The sequence below is a fragment of the Panicum virgatum genome, chromosome 8N (assembly GCF_016808335.1).
Source record: "Panicum virgatum strain AP13 chromosome 8N, P.virgatum_v5, whole genome shotgun sequence".
Classification (NCBI taxonomy): domain Eukaryota; kingdom Viridiplantae; phylum Streptophyta; class Magnoliopsida; order Poales; family Poaceae; genus Panicum; species Panicum virgatum.
Window position 1 is genome coordinate 35,044,982 of NC_053152.1, and position 19,406 is coordinate 35,064,387.

At 44.6% G+C, this 19,406-nt stretch overlaps 1 protein-coding gene and 1 long non-coding RNA gene across 3 annotated transcripts; one reads left to right on the forward strand and one right to left on the reverse strand.

The window, feature by feature from the left end:
- The first annotated feature begins 3,525 nt into the window (after nucleotides 1-3,525).
- LOC120686206 (serine carboxypeptidase-like 45) lies at nucleotides 3,526-6,950 on the forward strand. Of its 2 annotated transcripts, none has more exons than XR_005680032.1 (9): nucleotides 3,526-3,991; nucleotides 4,193-4,294; nucleotides 4,447-4,542; nucleotides 4,862-4,954; nucleotides 5,082-5,161; nucleotides 5,261-5,670; nucleotides 5,769-5,861; nucleotides 6,063-6,150; nucleotides 6,312-6,429. XR_005680032.1 is itself a non-coding variant. In XM_039968383.1 (9 exons), the coding sequence occupies exons 1-9, from the start codon at nucleotides 3,718-3,720 to the stop codon at nucleotides 6,677-6,679; spliced, it is 1,422 nt and encodes a 473-aa protein (XP_039824317.1). In that variant the 5' UTR covers nucleotides 3,526-3,717; the 3' UTR covers nucleotides 6,680-6,950. The 2 variants fall into 2 exon arrangements, 1 of the variants encoding a protein (XP_039824317.1); XM_039968383.1 differs by lacking the exon at nucleotides 6,063-6,150 and adding an exon at nucleotides 6,524-6,950.
- Nucleotides 6,951-9,660: 2,710 nt separating this feature from the next.
- LOC120686482 lies at nucleotides 9,661-10,173 on the reverse strand. The gene is made up of 2 exons (XR_005680206.1): nucleotides 10,091-10,173; nucleotides 9,661-9,994 (listed from the first exon to the last, which is right to left on the reverse strand). It is a non-coding gene; the product is annotated as an uncharacterized LOC120686482 (long non-coding RNA).
- Nucleotides 10,174-19,406: the final 9,233 nt, after the last annotated feature.

Consider the following 19,406-nt stretch of genomic DNA (forward strand, 5'->3'; position numbering starts at 1 on the left):
CCGCTCTTGACCGTTAGCACGACTGATATATCAGTTTTACACTCTGCAGAAGTTGTACACTTTACCCACAATTCGTGTTTCCCATGTCGCATGGGTTTGCAAAACCCTTAAACACTTCCTTTGGTGAGTGGCTAGGGATTCACTACGAGGCTTTTCCAAAGAATCACTATATGTATGCACTGGTTCCTTTTTCTGCGGTACCTCAGAAGACGAAGCTTCCTTCACCCGCTCCTCAAAGCTCAATAACCCAAAAATCCACCAATCAAACGCCCCAGGCAGGACATATAGATCATCTAGTTACTTAGCCAAGACCAGAACCGTATAGTATTATGGTTGCACTATTTTCTTGGGTGGTTCTCCATGTTCCAATTAAATCAAGTATTCTCATAAATAAGCATAGATAGAAGTATGGTTAGGGTCATTTGCCTTTCTCCAATGAAAAGCTACTCTTACTCCTCTTCAGCTCTGGCTCACTTGGAAATCTTGATTCTTCAATCTTCGAACAACGATCTTTCTACTCAAAGCATTCATCGGGCAACATACAAAGCAAACAAGTACAACTAAGACCAATACACCAAAACAAAATAAAAGCTTTAAAAGAGCGTACTAAAGGATAAGGCTCGCTGCTATGGTTACGAGAGTAAGAAATGCGGAAAACAGAACTAAAATGGCGATTCTATAGATTAAACGGTGCTTCAGAGATCTAGTCGCGATTAACTAAAGGGTTAAGGACTAACAGAAAAGATTTGTAAGACACAACAAAGTATGCTCACAGAGGATAAAAAAGTGATAAAGCTATTGCACACATCACAAGGACCACATGAGCGCAAGAATTGATGAAAATGGAACTAAAACAGAGAAGTTATGGCTAAAACAAGATCTAAGGGCTAAAACGTAATTAAATCTTATATGCAGGGCTAAAACATAAAAGAAAGGGCTTTTTTGTAAATACTTTTCAACAGCAGTGGACGGCGGGTTAATTTTGATAAAACAGAGGGGTTTATGTGCAAAACGGGCTTGGTTGACTGGTAAGCATCTGGTTTGACTCTGCTTAGGTTGGATCTGGGCCACCCGATCTAGATCGGACGGCCACCGTGGGTTGGGGCGAGCTGGCGGCGACGTGGGCGACCGGGGGCGAGCTGAGGCGGCGGCGCGCGGCGGCGGATCGCCGGACTTGGCCGTAAACGGCCGTCCGGGGCTCCATTCGAGCACGGCAAGCACTGGAAGCACGAACGCGACCTTGCGAACCGATCTAGGGCATCGGCGCAGAGCCTAGACGAGCGGAGCGAGCTTGCGGCGGCGCACGGCGGAGCGGTGGCGCCGGCGAACTGATGGGGGCAAAACAGAGCGAGGGAGAGGGGGATAAGGAGCTGGAGAGCTCCCTCACCTCGACGCGAAGCTTCGGGGCGGCGAAAATTGTCGACGGGAAGCAGTGGAACGGCGGCGCAGCTTGGAGCTCCAAGCTCCAACAATGGCGGCGGTACCTCAGAAGACGAAGCTTGGAGCCACTCACCAAAGGGACCAGTGCGTACATATAGTGATTCTTTGGAAAAGCCTCGTAGTGAATCCCTAGCCACTCACCAAAGGAAGTGTTTAAGGGCTTTGCAAACCCGGGCGACATGGGAAACACAAATTGTGGGTAAAGTGTACAACCTCTGCAGAGTGTAAAACTGATATATCAGCCGTGCTCACGGTCAAGAGCGGCTTGGACCCTCACATGATTAATTTAACTTAAAGATGGATTTAAATCATTTTCTGGTTATTTCTTGTGGCCTTGCTGAGTACCAACCATAAGTGTACTCACCCTTGCTTACTGCTGCTCAGAAGAGAAAGTTGCTATGAAGTCTCCTGAAGATGTTGCTGAGTTCTAGGCGTACGCAACCCCCAGTCGATCGCCTGTGAAGTATGAAGCCTTCATTTCCAGGATAAGCTGTATAACTCTGATAATCTTTTATTTGTTATTTTTTTCTTTTACGTGATACTGTTGCTAATTATTCACTTATAATGTTACTATATGTATGAAATTTGATCCTGGCATACATATAGTTATGCATTCGGTTTTGTCCTTAAAACCGGGTGTGACAAGTACGTAGTAGCTCCTTCCATTCTTAAAATACTATTGTTTTATTTTTTTTCTTGAATCAAGCACTTCAAAATTTGGCTGAGTTTATACAAAAAATAAACCAACATCTACAGGATCAAAGTAATTTTTGCAGATCACATAGGGAATATGTTTTGACAGTGCATTTGTTATTTATGACTAAAGTAAGAAAAGGTTGATAAATCAGCGGCAGTGACTTGCAAGGAAAAGGGCGCAGGTGGCCGTCTCTTTGTTTTTATTAAATGATGGACATGCATTTGGCTGTTGCTGATTATTCATTTATAATGTCACTATATGTATGAAATTTGATCCTGGCATACATATAGTTATGCATTCGGTTTTGTCCTTAAAACCGGGTGTGACAGTACTCCCTCCGTCCCAAAATACAAGTCACTCTAGGATTCAAAACTTGTCCCAAAAAACAAGTCACCTTACGCTATTTAGAAAGTGCATGTACATGTAAGAATCAATTGACGCCAAATATGAAAAATAAATAGCAGTAAACAAGGTCATTTTGCCTTCTTGTTAATTTGTCCTAATATTTTTAGGATGACTTGTTTTTTGGAACGGAGGGAGTATATTCTTATTTCTTCTGTTTATATAGAAATAATTTTATTCAAAAAGGAAGAGGAAGGAAACAATTAGTCACCTTGACTTGTTGCTTCGTGAGGCATGACACTGACGTGTGGGGACCGGTGCCCACCATTCTGCACAAGGCAGCGGTATAAACCACAGCGTGACTGTGGAAGTACTCTAAAAAGCCTACTTTCTGTAGTGCACCAAAGGCTTTTGTCCCCTTGGGTCCATGCTCTCTCTCTCTCTCTCGTCATGTGACCCATTAAACAATTCATTTCAGACTCATTTTCCAATATACTAGTATAATTCTTAAGTTCAGATGGTCAGTGATTTCTACCTGCAGAAAATAAAAAATTTGTGGAGTGCAATGTGCAGCAGGTATGAAAAAGGGCTAGTGCATCCTCCTAGCATTTGAAATCTTTGCTGGAATTTTATTCCCTATGTACCCACTTTCTTCTGTCTGTACCTACTATTTTGTCAGTGCATTGTTTTGTCAAATTGTGCACATGAACTTCCACCATCTTTGAGCTAATGTACCGACCATTACTCACAAGAAACTTCTCAAGAACCAGAACTAATGCTAACGCCAGTTTCACAAGAAGCTGTTAACCTGTAACTACAGGCTTAGTCTGAAGAACATCCTAATCCTACTTCTGAATCCTGGATCTGGGCATTCACGGGTGTCTGCTGAACAAAATGCACTTTCAGAAACAGTTAACAGCTATCAATCCGACCCTGATCCTGATACCATGTGTATTTATATATTTAACAAAGGCTGACAAACTCACCAACAGGCTAACAAAACGTACCTTTTATGCCCTTTCTCCCTGCTATATATCCCAGCTAGTGCTCCAACCAAGCAGAGTCAGCTCCCTGCATCTGCCACCTCCACTCTCTCCCTCCTCCTCCCACTGAATCATTCGTCTTTTGAACATTTTTTTTGTGCTCTCAAGGCAAAAGAGCACACTTGACTCTTGCCAGCTCCAGTCACTCTCTCGCTCTCTCTAGCTCTCTCTCTTACTCCATTGGAGGTTGGAGCCATGGCGATGCCAGCAGCTCCGGTGAGCTGCTCCAGCAGGGCACTGGCCATGGTGCTCGCGCTCGTCGCTACGGCGCTGTGCTGCCGCCTGGGTTCTTGCGACGGAGCTGCCGCCGACAGGATCAGGCGGCTCCCCGGGCAGCCGGAGGTGAGCTTCGGCCAGTACTCCGGCTACGTCGGCGTGGACGACGCCGGCAAGAGGGCGCTCTTCTACTACTTCGTCGAGGCCGAGGTCGACCCTGCCTCCAAGCCTCTCGTCCTCTGGCTCAATGGAGGTGAGTTCTGACTGAAACCTGGATGTAGAGCTTGCTCCTGCATTTTTGGGGGCCTTTGATGCTGGGATGGGCAGTTTGTGTTCGAAAATTTGCGTTTGCTTTCTCGTGCTCTTGTTCATGGAATCCTTGATCCCAAAATTTTGTCACGTACCTGCCCATCCTCGCTCTTTTCGAGATTCCTTTGGATCAATGCTTGTGTAGGCCCCGGGTGTTCTTCACTGGGTGTAGGGGCCTTCTCGGAGAACGGCCCCTTCAGGCCTAGTGGGCAGGTGCTGGTGAAGAATGAATACAGCTGGAACAAAGGTGTGTGTGAGGCCATGAGTGCATCCACTCTTAACTTTGTTTTACTGCAACTTTTCATGCTGCTAATTCCAATTCTTGGCTGGCCCAAGAAAGTTGCTCATGTTTCCCTGTTCTGTATTTGTTGTTGCTGCTGCTGCTGCTGAAAAATGCAGAGGCCAATGTGATTTACCTGGAGACGCCGGCTGGTGTAGGCTACTCCTACTCTGCTGATGCTGCCTACTACCAGGGCGTGGATGACAAGATGACGGGTACTGAACCTTCTTCTTCTCTAGCTTCACTGTCAAGTGTTCGACATTTCATCCTTGCAAATATGTCTTTTTTGTGGAACAGAGGTTATATGCTGCATCAGTAGTTCTAATCTCTCTCTCCAAGTATTAGCAAGCGTCAGAAAAGCAACAATGTTTTTGTTGCTGAAAAAAATGTAGTAGTAACAAAAGTGACATGTGGGAAGAAGGCATGCTCTGTTTTTGTTTGGTCGGTAGCAGACTAGCAGTGCTTGTGACTGGGCGTGATGATGAGCTCTTCTAACTTTTCTCCCTCCCCACTGCACGTCTGGAACCAATGCAGCCACGGACAACATGGTGTTCCTGCAAAGGTGGCTCCAAAAGTTCCCACAGTACAAGGGCAGAGACCTCTACATCGCCGGAGAAAGCTACGCAGGTACAAATACAGTTATACACGATTCCAGCTTCTTTTCCTCACTTGTATTTCTCTCTTGCAATTTTTCTTTATTGTTTTGATCAAATATTCTCTGCTACTTTTTTTTTATAAAAAAAATGCAAATCAGGGCACTACATCCCACAGCTCGCCGAGGCCATGGTCGAGCACAACACCAAGGACAAGATCTTCAACCTCAAAGGCATCGCTGTAAGAGTAGTTCTGAAACTTCCTTTCGAAAAATCCAAGTTTTTTCAGTGTAATTTGTCTGACCAGATTGATTCTGATGAAACATCTGATGACGATCAGCTGGGCAACCCTGTGCTGGAGTTCGCGACGGACTTCAACTCCCGCGCCGAGTACTTCTGGTCGCACGGCCTCATCTCCGACGGCACCTACCGCGTCTTCACCGCCGTCTGCAACTACTCCCGCTACGTCTCCGAGTACTACGGCGGCTCGCTGTCGCCGCTGTGCGCCCGGGTGATGAACCAGGTCACCCGCGAGACCAGCCGCTTCGTCGACAAGTACGACGTCACCCTCGACGTCTGCCTCTCCTCGGTGCTCTCGCAGTCCAAGGCCCTGTCGCCGCGCCAGCAGGCCGGCCAGCGGATCGACGTCTGCGTCGAGGACGAGACCGTCCGGTACCTCAACCGCCGCGACGTGCAGGCGGCGATGCACGCCAGGCTCGTCGGCGTCGACAAGTGGGCCGTCTGCAGCAGGTGACGGCACTGTTCTGTTTCAGGACGGTTTTTTTTTGTCGATTTACTGTCTGTTAGATGAACTGAACAGGAGTTGTTAACCTGTGTTTTGGGCACAGTGTTCTTGAGTACGAGCTGCTCAACCTGCAGATCCCCACCATCAACATTGTCGGGTCGCTCGTCAAGTCCGGCATTAGGGTGCTGGTTTACAGGTATTTTGAAAGACTGAGATTCAGTGTCTTCTTTTTCCCCCTTCCATCTTTATTCCGAACTCTTTATTTTCGTACCAATCATGAAGTTCACTGGTCTTGAGACAAAAGGTTTTGGAAAACTGAATCTTGTCCTAGGTCCTTAATCCTTGTACTTTTGCACCTTTGACAATGTATCAAAATATGCATCAACTTTGTGTGCAGTGGGGCCTCTGAATTTTGAGGAAACATAAAGCTCAACAATCTTACAGGACTAGTACTTGACCTTTCCATGTGGAAATAAACTGAAAAGGTGTGGAAAAAGCTAGCCTATGTACATTGCCACTCCTGAAACATGATGTAAATGTTAGCCTGAATCTTTTGTTGGATGGTCCTCTGAACTTTGGGGAAACTTAAAGCTTTACAACAGATGTTCTAACATGCAGTGTTGTTTCCTCAATTTTTTCTTCGCAGCGGCGATCAGGACTCGGTGATCCCTCTAACTGGAAGCCGAACACTGGTGCAGAATTTGGCTCATGACATGGGCCTCAAGACGACCACACCATACCGGGTTTGGTTCGAGGGCCAGCAGGTGCGTGACAACACAAGCTGATGACACATCCAGCTGCAAACTGAAGAACATTGTGGCATTTCGTTACTGAATGTGTTGTGGTCTCCATCTACAGGTTGGAGGATGGACTCAGATTTACGGTGGCGGCACGCTGTCCTTCGCCACCATCAGGGGGGCCTCCCACGAGGCGCCGTTCTCGCAGCCCGGTCGGTCGCTGGTGCTCTTCAGAGCCTTCCTGCAGGGCCAGCCTCTGCCTGAAACCTTCTCATGATCCATGAATGAGGTGCTTCGTTTGCAATGCAATGCCGGTTCCTGCTTCTGCAAGGGGTTTTGTACTGTAACTGTAAGAATGTGTTTGCTGCATTTGCCTCCTGCTGGTAGCGGTTTGAAGCTGCGATAATCGCGGTGTTCTTCAGGTTTTTTGCTCCTTGTTTCCTCTGTATCCTCGGCTCGGCAATTGTCTAAAGAAGTCGAAAGAATTGTCACTCCTGGATTCGGCGTGTGTTCTTCTTATATGTAAATTTAGAGCTAGTGTTCAAGTATTGTGGACAAAAAAAAAAGACCAAACGAAGGAAGAACACGTAGCGCTGTGATAGTAGTACATTCTGAAATACCTGAATAATTCATGGTTGTACGTTGATTTTTCCGCGGCCGGAAAGATGAAAGAAGTTGCTTTTCGGCATGGCCACAGAGTTTCAGAAGTCGAGGAGATGGCAATGATGCCACGATCAAAGCTGTGGCGCCATGAGAGCGACGACCGAGATGGGCACTAGTAAATGTAACCGGAAGCAGAAACACCTGGAACGGGTGGCACCAGAGCCCCCATCGATTCATGCTTCGTTCAGACATTACGATTCGTCGTCACGGCTGAGTGCGATCCAGTACTCCATGGTCCTAGGTTCCCAGCTAATGATCCATGGACAAGAGAGTGAGTGATTAGCTGCCCAGTAGAGGAGTGTCCTTTGGACACCATGAGAGTACTTTTCTTCTCTCCTACATGTTCAGAAATGGCTTCAGACAAGCCTGTCCAACGGTTGCCAAGCCTCATTCAGGGCGTGTTTGGTGTTTGCCACTAACAGGCCGTGCCAGAAGTTGGCCATGATCAAATGCTAGGCAATGCCAAATCGTGCCGTGCGCATAACTGCATAAGAATGAATTATAGCCATGCTAAAATCTGACCATTTTTTTGAGACATTCCTGGTAGTGAGGTGACTTGTGACTTGTGAGGGATTTTATCTTTGGCTTTCTTTAAAAAAAAAACAGTACCAATACCTGGGTAACAAGTTTTTGTTTCAGCATTGGTTGTGATTGTCAAGGTTGTAAAGCATCGGATGATGCTTAGGGTCAATGCGGCAACCGGCAAGTATTCAATTTGTAAAAAACAAATCTAGTCAAATTTTGTAGGTATTGTTTTTTTATCTGTCAAGATATAATCAAGTGATGAGGTTATGTTTTGTAAATTTAATATGCGAACAGCTCTTGCAAAGAAGGTTGCATGATAGGATGTGATTCCCTGAATTAAGATAATGAAAAGACCAGTTTCTCCTTATTCTTTTTTTTTCTCCTCAGTTTCTCCTTGTAAAGTTTATCCTAAAGAATCACATTCACTATAAATTTCTGACCGGGGTTGATGCAATGCGCTCCAGCTATAGCTTGCACGCTCCACCGTCTATCGGGGTGAGAAATGACCGACCGGCACCATTTCTTTCGGTCGGTCAAAATATATTGTTAGTCCAATGACTTGACAATAAAAAAAAAGTCTATTTTGACCAAAGACTGCTTTTCCTACCTGGACTCCAAATCCAATGATTCATCGGTCCTAAATATATTTTTTTGTTGAAGTGAATTTTATATTTTGTTTAGTTACTTTAACATCTTGGATTGAACTAGTTGATCCTAGCGGTAGCGGATGCAAGTTTCAATAAAATTATTGCAAATGACTCTTTTTTGCAATTTGTCTATTTGAGAGGGTGATGTGTTCCATGTTTACTTGGAAAACAAGGACAACAAGGCTAGTTTGCAAACTTAAATCCCCTTGGGATCTCTGACTTTTCCAAGGGAAGTAATCCTTGGGTTTAGCCCCCACTTTCTCCCAAATTAGGCCTAAGTGTGTGTTGCTACTTGCTTCCAAATTAGGACCAAGCGTGGGTTGCTGGAGCTGTACCACAAATTTGAATCAGTCATTATCGGTATACAACAAACGAATATATACTGCACACTGACGATTTATCGATTTCTACAGTAACATCTTTTCCTCTCCCAGTTTAAATGAACAGCATCAGGTACTACTACCTGTCTACATGCTACCAGCATTAGGAAAGCCCTGCAAAGAGGGACGGGTGGATATCCCCGCTGGCTTTAATTTGATACCAAACACCAGAACCGGAGTGCTGGGTTCGAATCCGGAGTGAGATCGTATCGTGTGTTCCATGTTTGAATCCTAGACGTATCTGGAGAGAACCTGGCTCCCTTCTTAAGGTTCCAAATGAACCTTGAGGCTAATAACATCCCGGATAAAGCAGATATCCCCGCTGGCTTTAATTTGATGCCAAACACCAGAACCGGAGTGCTGGGTTCGAATCCGGAGTGGGCAACTCCATGCAATTATTGCGCTAATCAAGCTGCTCCTTGCTTGAGTGCAAAAACTAATAACACTACAAAAAATCTGGTGATCCATGACAATTGAATTTCGTCACAGATCACTAAAAAACCGTCATAAAACAGTATCTATGACGATCTCAAATAACGTCATGTATTGAGCGTCACAGATCACACCTCGTGACGTTCCTTAAATTTTCGTCATAGATTGCTTGATCCATGACGTTTTAAAACCGTCATGGAATGTCTCCGGGCCCCTGAAGCCCAACCCAAGCCTGTTTTCTATGACGAAAATTAACGTCACGAATAGTATAATTTTCGTCATAGATTCTATTGCCATGTCACACATTGATGACATGGAGGATGACGTGGCTGCTGACATGGTGATGACGTGGATAGCAATGATGACGTGTAAATTAATGTGGCCGATGACATGGTTGCTGACGTGGCGGGTGACATCAGCACCACGGCCCATTTGTGAATGGGCCCAATTCAGCCTGGTCCACAGACTTGGGCCAAATATTTCTTAGCCCACCATTAATTTCCAGCTAACCAAAATCAGCACTATATACAGCCCAAATAAAAATTCAGCCCACCAATTCATCCCATTTTTTCCACCCATTTATCAAAACAAAAATCCCAGCACAAAAATAATAGCATCACATGAATCACATTTCCATTCAGCATCGCATTAAATCAACAGATCACATACATTTTTTTTCATCTAGTATCACTTGCCGTCCATTGTAGCATCAGAAACAAAAAAAAAGATAGGTTTCAGCAGAATTACAAACACAAGTTTGGTTCCTGCAAAAGCTTAGTTCCACCAAAAGCTAACATACCACCATGACGCTTTGCTCGGTCCATTTTGACACAGCAAATGCTCAAGCTGCGCCTCCAACACAGCTTGCTTCTTCATCTCTGACCTAGCAGAAATCTGCATGTATGCTTGACGCCCATCTCATTCACATCCACAACCATGTTGTACCTGCACATATATATTATAAAGTTCAGATGCACATGTACATGGTAAATTTCATATGGTATTATGAGGATACTAAGGTCTTGCATATTCAGATCTTACATTTCTATATCTATCCATGTTCTCTACAGATTAGTAGAGTACAAAATCTGCAGTACAGCACATATATATAATACCTCATCAGGCAGTGCATCCATCTAGCAAGAACTCTATTTTCAGATAGATATCTAACTGGTCCCCCTAGCACTAGTACTTTCAGTCTAGCAAAATAGCAGTTGAGAACACCTCTAATCCGAAGTTCTAAAAAATTGGTATAGCAAAGTTTAAGGATAGATAGCTACAATTAATGATTTCTTATTACAAACATGGTATGACTGTTATTATAAGGGATCAGAAACTTATCTTGATGTATGACAGGCTCAAAGGCTCTTATCAGCTTGTAGGTCACAAACAATACACTGCACAGGATAGCTACAGCTTATCAGGACAATCATCGAGCACCAGTTGACTTTATTTACCAAATCAAAATTGCTGTGTGCTAATGCAATAAAAAATTGTGTAACTTTTTAACAAAAACTATAGGGCAAGTTCCAGAGGCAGATTACTGTGCAAAGAAATATTTGCTTATTGCCAATTAGGATATACTAGACCACATTAGGATAAAATAAATAAACAAAAAAGCTCATGAAAACAATATTACAGTGCGAGTACTAGCCTCACTTCACATAAACAACGATCAATTAGAAATCAAATTATCTTTCTTCCCTGTGTGATGACCACCCATTCTCATCACTTGCTCCTGCACAACCTTTGCTCCATCTGCACATGGCCTCAAGCACATAATTATAAGCTATGGTCAGCTCTCTAAGAAATCCAAACAGGCCATTTAGTTCAAACTCTGGATTAAGGAAAACACACAACATAACTGTGCTAAGTTAAGAGGATAGGATAGACTATGTATTCAACCAAAATATTTAAACAATTGATTTTATGTTGCAGGATAAACTCTGTTTCCATATTGTAAATATGGGAAATTTTCTACTGAGGATAACCATGATACTAGGAGAGTCAAAAGAAACTGAAACGCTAATTGGTTGTCAAAAGAAACTGCAACGCTAGCATGAGTCCTATCTATGTGCAATAAAGCTAGCAGCACAGGTATTGATTTTAAAAAAAATCCACGTGTACTAGTTCATCCTACCTCTTGCTAGCAGGCCATTAGTTCACCTCTGCTATCAACCAAATTAGCAAAGTTAACAGCAAGGTACTAGTAAAGCTAACAGGACATGAAATAATTTCTATTGCCGAGATGAATAACACAACACAACATAGTAGCAAACGTCACCGAGATGAATAACCAAATGAAGTAACCAAACATGGCCAACAAACTTGCATTAGCAAATAACCTGCTGTTGGACTGCACTTGCTGACTAGTAGTGGTTAGCCTAACCCTTTACCTCAGCTGCAGCATGGCAACAGTAGAGAGTAGTGGTAGTAGTAGTAGGCTTCCATACCTCCTAAATGCTCTCTTTGACTGGTGATGTATAAAAAAAGGGCAGCTGCAGCTCTGGGGATTAAGCAGCTCCACTTCTCGTGTGCTTCTCTTCTTTTCTCGTTCACCTTGTTCATCTTCCACCTGCAGCAACAAAGTGTGCGTGTGTGCTTGTGCTCACTGATCAGAGGATCAGTGCAGCTGAGGTAAAGGGTTAGGCTAACACAATAGAATGAATGTTTGCAAAGGTTAAGAGGACATCAGCAGCACCCTGCAACAGATAAACTCATTTTAGTTATCATCAAAGTGAGCTAAGGATTTTGTGGGAAAAAATAGCTCTGTCAAAATGAAAGGGCGCAATTATTTCTGAATCAGATGCAGCATTGCCTACGATTTTCCAGTGGATACTATGATCCAGAATCAAACATTAAAGAGCACAATTAATACACCCTTCCAGCAAATGGTAGGAGCAAGAGATTCAATACATAAAAAACAATCCGCCCAAACAAGCACGCACTGCCAGCCGAGGAGGGCGGCGCCCGCGCTGGACAAGGCCGTTAGGAGCCTCTGCGCCTGGGCTAAGCCGCCTGCCCTCGCTGCCAACAGAGGAGGGCGAATCTGGGAGGCGAGGGGCAGGCACTGCCAGCCGAGGAGGGCGGCGCCCGCGCTGGACGACGTCGTCAGGAGCCTCAGCCGAGGGGTAGGTGCAGTAGAGGCCGCACCCGGGGCGAGCTGCAGCCGCGCCGCCCGTGAGGTGGCGGCGGCACCCGGCCATGCAGCAGCCGTGCCTCAGCCGGGAAGAGCAGGAAGTGCCCTCCCGGGACGGCAGACGACGGATCCGGCGGGGGGAGCCCGGGATCCGGGCCTACTACAGTGGATCTGCTGGCGGCGTGAGGAGGAGAGGGAGAGGGGAAGCACGGCAGCAGGGAGGCGGACTGAGGGGGGAGGGAGAGAATAGGGAGCTTGACGCGGGGGAAGGGGGCGGCCGGGCGCCGGGTGTGTGAGGGATTGGAGTTGCTAGGGTTTTTGAGAGAGGTTTTATAGAACGGGGATGCGATGAGATCCGTTCGATCAGCGATGGACGGTTATAAATTGTTGGGCCAAAATGGGCCTAGTTCATTTCATCCTTGCTTAATATTTTTCTTTTTTCTTTTTATTTTATTGCACCATTGTGAAGTAACACATAAACATAATTATCTTATGCACACCAATATATTTTTTATATATAGTAGATTCTATATATAAGTTTTCTCGTACAAGTTTCAATAATTTTAAAACTCATTTGCTATTTTTAATAGTTTAAATGAATTTCTGTGAGTTTATCAAAAGTAATTATGGATTGAACTATATGTATTGCAAATAATATCTGAAAAATCCCTCAAAAATATATTTTAAGTACCTCTGTTCTATTATAGCTCATATCGCAAAAATAGATGAATGATTCAAATGTTTGTTAGGGATAATTTAAACTTCTATGCACAAATTTATTGAAAATAAAATTAATAATATCCAAATTCGGTCAGAAAATTCTACAAATTGATATTCCATTACATTTTAGGCCCATAAGCTTGTCAAAAAAATTTCATATGATTTTAATAAAGTGGCACTATACATTGTTCACAAATTGATACATCTCTCGTATAGTTTCCTATAACTCAATTCAAACTTTGAAGTTTCGTACAACTCAAGTCCTATATTTCTCATATACACCTCAATTTTGGACACAACCTCACCTTTACATTCTTGTTAACATTTGTAGATATATATGGCCACTTTCTGTGCAAAAAAGTTTTTTTTCTATTTTTTAACTAACTAATTAATACACCCTTGTGAACTAACTTATAAAATAATTACTTTATATACACCTAATTATATTTTTACATGTAGTAGACAACATCTAAGTTGTCATGTAGAAGTTTCAAGAAATTTTTAACAGATTTAGTATTTTCTACCATTTAAATGAATTTCTGCATGCTTATTGAAAGTAATTACTATTTGAACTACAAGTATCTCAAATAATACCTAAAAAATCCCAAAAAATATATTTTAAGTGTCTCTGTTCTATTATAGCTCATATCTTAAAAATGGAAGAAGATTGTAAATATTTGTTAGGGATAATTCAAACTTCTACATGCAACCTTAATATAAAATAATGATAGTAATATCTAAAAGAAAAAAGAAAATACCAATTACATAATTTACGGTGCATCGGTAAGGTACCTCGGTCTTATCGCCATGGCCCGGGTTCGAACCCCCGTTACTCTCCGAACCTCTTTTTCATCCAAATTATTAAAACATGAGATTCTAGTGTATAAATATAGTCATACTAGCCATCATCTCAATTGAAGGTGTAGAGCAGTTGGTAGGGCGTGAGCTTCTTATCTTGAAGACCAGGGTTCTATGCGCTATAAGAGCACGTTAATTTTTATTTTTTCCAAATTAAAGCACGAAGATTAGTATATAAAGGATAATACCAAAAATATTTGCTGATAAAGGTGTAGAATAGTGGTATGGTGCGGCAGCCTGGTTTTTTTGGTGACCAAGGTTCGAATGCTCCATTCCTTCTTTTTTTTACCCAAATTTTTTATCGTTATTTTTTTTGGTGAACTGCCTTTTTGGTTTTCTTATCACCAATTCTGCGGGAGTATTTTTTTCTTCCATCACGTGCAAATAAAGGCAACTTATTTTTTCTTATTTCCTACCTTGCACAACACCCACGTTTCTTAAGAAGAAGAAGTAATGCATCTTATTTTCTTTAAAGTAAGCCACATATTTGTTTTGGCTCTGCTTCCAGCTGGGCTCGGCCCAAGACTAAAAAGGAGACTCCCGGCTGTGCACTTTTTTTTTTTTGCTCTGCTTCCAGCTGGGCTCGGCCCAAGACTAAAAAGGAGAGGCAGAGAGAGGCGCTGCATCCTATGCGCATGGCACCATTTTTTTCTCAGCATGTTGGCCCAGGACACGGCCGATAGGCCTGGACGATAAAAAGAGCTTGACCCCGCCGCATAGGATGAAGATACTAATTGATTCCTTCAAAAAAATACTAATTGATCTTTTTCTTTTTTTCATTTAAGACACCCTTTTGAAGTTATAAATAGAAAAAATATTATCTTTTATACTCCACGTGGTGCGCTGACTAGGCTGCTGATCTGGCTCGCAAGTGGACCCCACTCGGAAAACCCCGTGTGCGCTGACTAGGCTGCCACATAAGCATCAAATAAGAGAAGCAAAAACTTGAATAAAAATGAAGAATGTCAAAACATATAGTTAAAATAACTATGACGATTTCTATGACATTAATGTTAAAACATCATGTTTTGTGGGCTCAATTATGACGAATTGAATAAAACGTCATATTTTGCGGGCTCAATTATGACGAATTCAATAAAATATCACAAAGTTCTGGGCCTAGGGTCCATACCTTCAAATTCGTCATAGATTGAGTGCAATTGTGACGCTCCATTAAAATGTCATAAAATTTTCGTCATAGATCACCACATTTCTTGTAGTGTAATCGCGGAAACATAAGGCCAGCCTCAGTGCAAGTGTCATCGACACAGTTACCAAGACTGAAAACTTGAGAACTGTGCTAGTGGAGTGTCATGGTGATGACACTCTTTTCACATTTCATGACACTACTCTCTCATCTCTCCTCATACTATTGGTACATGTTAGCAAATTTATTGTTCATGACACTCCTATAACACTTCCACTGTGGCCTGTCATGGTGACGACACTTCTTTCACATTTCATAACACTCCTCTCTCCTCATACTATTAGTACATGTTAATAAATTTATTGTTCATGACACTCATATAACACTCCCACTGAGATTGGCCAAAGAGATACCACCGTCTAGAAAGAGTGAGTGGCCGACTGGCCGTACGGCCCACATGTTCTCCCAGTCTCAGGTCAGGTAGACTACTGAAAGCCTGAAGCTGCAGAGGTTTTACATTATTGGTGGTGCTGGATAATATTGGTAAGCTCATGCTGCTATCTTTTGGTGTAAAGCCAGCTGGGGAGATCACTTTGCCTTCTGGAAGCATGCATGCAGCACGCCTACTAGTCCTACTTTGCAGTCTGCTAAGTACTCTTGTCGATATTGTTAATGAAGTGATGGTTTCTGATGCTGCTGTATGAAATGGCATTACAATAGGGCCCTAGGTATTTCGGATAGATTCATTATGAAATCCGTACCCACTCCGATCCGTTCTTCTTTCTCTGTTCTCTGGATACACACACACACACACGCTGCACTTCCAACAAGTTTATTTTCCCAAGGATTCGTTTTCCAAAATATATATTGTGATATATTTAAGGAAAATACAATGATTTGAACAATGTGTCAAAACTTCTTCAATCCATACCATCGAAATGGTACAACACACAGCAGTGCATAAATGAAACAAATACAGCATAGATCTGCATGTGTCTAAGGCCCTTTTTTTTACCGTGGCCAGCAGAACGCGGCTCGAAGCCCGCTTCTCGCGATTCTGCGGCCGCATGTTGAAATTGCCTTCTATTATGTGACGCGTGGTTCTCGAATGCGTCGAACGCCGGCCATTTGGCAGGTTTATTAGATGTTTTTGGCTCAAATGCGGCGCGTAAGCGGAAACAAACACGCCCTAAATATTAGAAAAGAAATGGCGAGATTGCTAGAGTGGCTAAAATCTAGTTCCCTTTGTTCAAAATATTTCATTTGCAATATGATGAAAAGAAGGCTAAGACAACTTTCATAAAAGACCATACGTATTACAATACCCTTATGTTCCAAATTATTAGTTGTTTTTGTTTTTCTAAATTCGTAGATTTTGCTACGCACATAGATATAAGATGCATAGCAAAACTAAAACTATTAATCTAGAAAAACCAAAACAACTTATAATTTAGGATACCAAGAGATTAATTAATAAAATATCCTAAAAAGTTTGACATATTATCGGTGTCCCGACCCGGGGGCCCGGATCCTAACTAGTAAATGCCGCGTGTTTCCTCATCCCAGATGATGATGCAAGAGACAACACAGTAACGCACGGTTTATCCTGGTTCCGGCCACGGGGCCGTACGTCCAGCAAAGGGGGTGTGCGAGGGCACTGTATTATCTTGCACCCGGAGTGCTTGTAGTAGGGGGTACAAGCGAGGTGAGAGAGGGAGGAAAGCTCCCAGGTCTCTGCTAGAAAAGGAGTTGAGCGTGGCGATGATCGTGAATGTAGGTGACCACAGTGGCGGATGTCCAGCAGCGTTCCCCCGAGTCTAAAGGAAGCCCACCTCCTCCTTTTATAGTCACAAGGAGGGGCGACGTACATGAGTGGGGGCGCGGAAGTCGTCGTTCTCCCCCGAATCGCGGGGTACAGTGGCCGAATACTGTAGGAAGTACACTGTGGGGCATGGCGTCAGGCGTGGCAGTCGTCCTGGATATCGTCCTTGGTCTTGCGGAGACCGCACCGGCATTCTGCCAGCCCCTGCAAGTGGCGTGATGGCGTTTCGTGGGCCCTGCAGGTCAGGATCCGGCGTACTCCGGCGGTGGCATTCCACGGGCCCCGCAGGTCAAAGTCTTGCGTGCACCAGCGGTGGCAGGGCACGCGGCGGTCCCGGACCCCCCGGTCGGAGTACGGGCGTGCACACTAGGAGGTCCGGGAGGCACGTGGAGGTCCCGGAACCCCCGAGGGGGTTCGGGGCTCCGGCTGCGAGTGATGGGCATCCCTCTTCGAGGGGCCCGTGGCGACACCGGACCTCCTCCCAAGCAGGAGGTGGGCCCGGGGCCATACGTGTGATGATGTAGAGTCCGGACGGCCGGAGTTAGCAGAATAGTGCGGAACTGTGCCGAGCGCGTCACATCCCGCGTCACAGGTCCCACAGTGCTGCTATAGCGCCCGGGATGGTGGAGCAGTGACTGGAGTTGACGGATGGGACTCCGGTCACAGCCACTGTGGGAAATGGCGGCGGCCTGACGCCGCCTGTCCGGAGCTCTGTGGAGGAGTGGATGGCATTCAATGCCTCCGTATGACGGGCGGTTGGGCGGCTGGGCCATTCGTCCCTTACGCCGCGGGGTGGCCTCGAGCGAGGCGGAGACGAGTTACCTGCTCGGGGGAGGCTCGCTGCCCTCAAGCGAGGCGGAGAAAGGCTGCCCTCTCGAGGGTAGATCCGCTACCCTCAAGCGAGGTGGAGATGGTTTGCCCGCTCGAGGGTAGATTCGCTACTCTCGAGCGAGGCGGAGACGTGGGGCGTAGTCGAGGGGTCTCGACGGGAGCCCTCGAGCGAGGCGGAGATCGTCCCGTGGGCCCGAGAGGGGTGCGAATGGGCCGTATGCTGTGCTTCTTTGAGTCCTTTGCTTTCTTCCAGGTTAGAAGGAGGCCGCGGCCCTTCGTGGGCTTTGTTGCCTTGACACGTATTTTGCGTTTTAAAGCGATCTTAGTATCCCGATTGGGGTGTCCCTAATCGTGGTACCCGACACATATATACACAATGGAGCTGTCACAAAAGAAAAGCAGAACAGTTCGAGAAAAAAATACCGAATTCGCCAATCACCATTATTCTCTTGCCAGTCTCACTGCTCGGGGCTGCTTACCCAGTGCAAGCTGTGGCGGCACCACCACCGGCGGCGGCCGCACACTATCTACCAAGGCCGGAACGGCAGCACCAGGGCACGCAGTGTCAGCACACTCTGCCCTCCAGAAGGAGGGCCGGTCGTTGTATCGTACCACTGAGTAGCTAGAAAACATTCGAATCCCTGACGGGTTTCGAGTTCATTATTCATCGCTTCATGATCAGTTGTATATATATATGACCCGGAGGCAGTTTAGCTTGCATATATGATGTGGCTTTTGTTTTAAACTTTTGCTGTTTTCCATCGCAAATCAAATGAAATTTTATCGAAATCTGTTTAATTGGATGACTCCTGGACGCTGAGAGAGAAGTCTGTCTCTAAGCTAGGTAACTATACGGATGGATAAGTAGATAACCATCGCCTTCCCCTGGGCTCTCGTGCAATGGACCGGGCTTTCCTGTGTCGCACTCACGTCGTAAACATGCTGCGTACAGTACAGACCAGGGATTTTTTTTTTGAAAATGGGAAGCTTTATTAATCTTAAACAACTACATCAAAGTAATACAATCATACTAAGATTCAACCCAGCCTCTACATAACTAAGATACACACAATCTTTGAAAATTAAAGCAAACAAAGAAAGCCATGACTAAAAAAATCATGACGCAGCAAACTACAACGTGCAACTTTATTTTCAGTCTCTTCACGACCATAACAACACTCAACACCTGGACTGCGAATAAGGCACCCAAAGACGACACCTCCAACGAGGAAACGGCACACACAAGCACCGTCATTGCAGTGATACAACCAATTAAGACCAGATCATAGATTTTCATCCTAGAGAGAGCAATTCTTCGGATTCCAAACAATACTTTCAGTAAGGTCATTGCCAGATACAACCAGTTAAGGTCAGACCTGAGAATTTCTTCCTGGAGTCAAGGAATCAATACCAAACATGTACCACATAGACGAAGTCACTCAGTGTTGCTTCTCCTTCTTACCAGTCCAATGTTACCATATAGGCACTTCCCCTTCTTACCAGTCCAATGCTACCATACAAGCCTGACTTGGCCAACTTCGATCGGCTACAAACTCCATGCCTTGTAAACCATCTGTAGCCTTGTCTCCTGCGATGACCATGCTGCAAAGTAGCCAATTGGTACACCTACATGGTCCACCAGATCCATGTACAGATGGAATGTGTCTCCAGAGTAAGAGATTCCATGAATTGAAGCCAAGGTGACTCTAATCTCTGGAACTATATGGAAGACACGGTGAAGATATCGTCGCCAGAAGTAGTTGTGACCGCTGAACAAGTCGAAGAAAACCCGGAGCTAGCCCCTCAGTCGCTGAAGCTGGAAGCCCACCCGACAGAAAGT

Bases quoted from the DNA above. Each gene is read 5' to 3' on its own strand.
- LOC120686206 (XM_039968383.1), top strand. From the start codon at position 3,718: ATGGCGATGCCAGCAGCTCCGGTGAGCTGCTCCAGCAGGGCACTGGCC. The intron at 3,992-4,192 runs GTGAGTTCTGAC...ATGCTTGTGTAG, and splicing joins CGTCCTCTGGCTCAATGGAG to GCCCCGGGTGTTCTTCACTG. The intron at 5,162-5,260 runs GTAAGAGTAGTT...GATGACGATCAG, and splicing joins TCAACCTCAAAGGCATCGCT to CTGGGCAACCCTGTGCTGGA.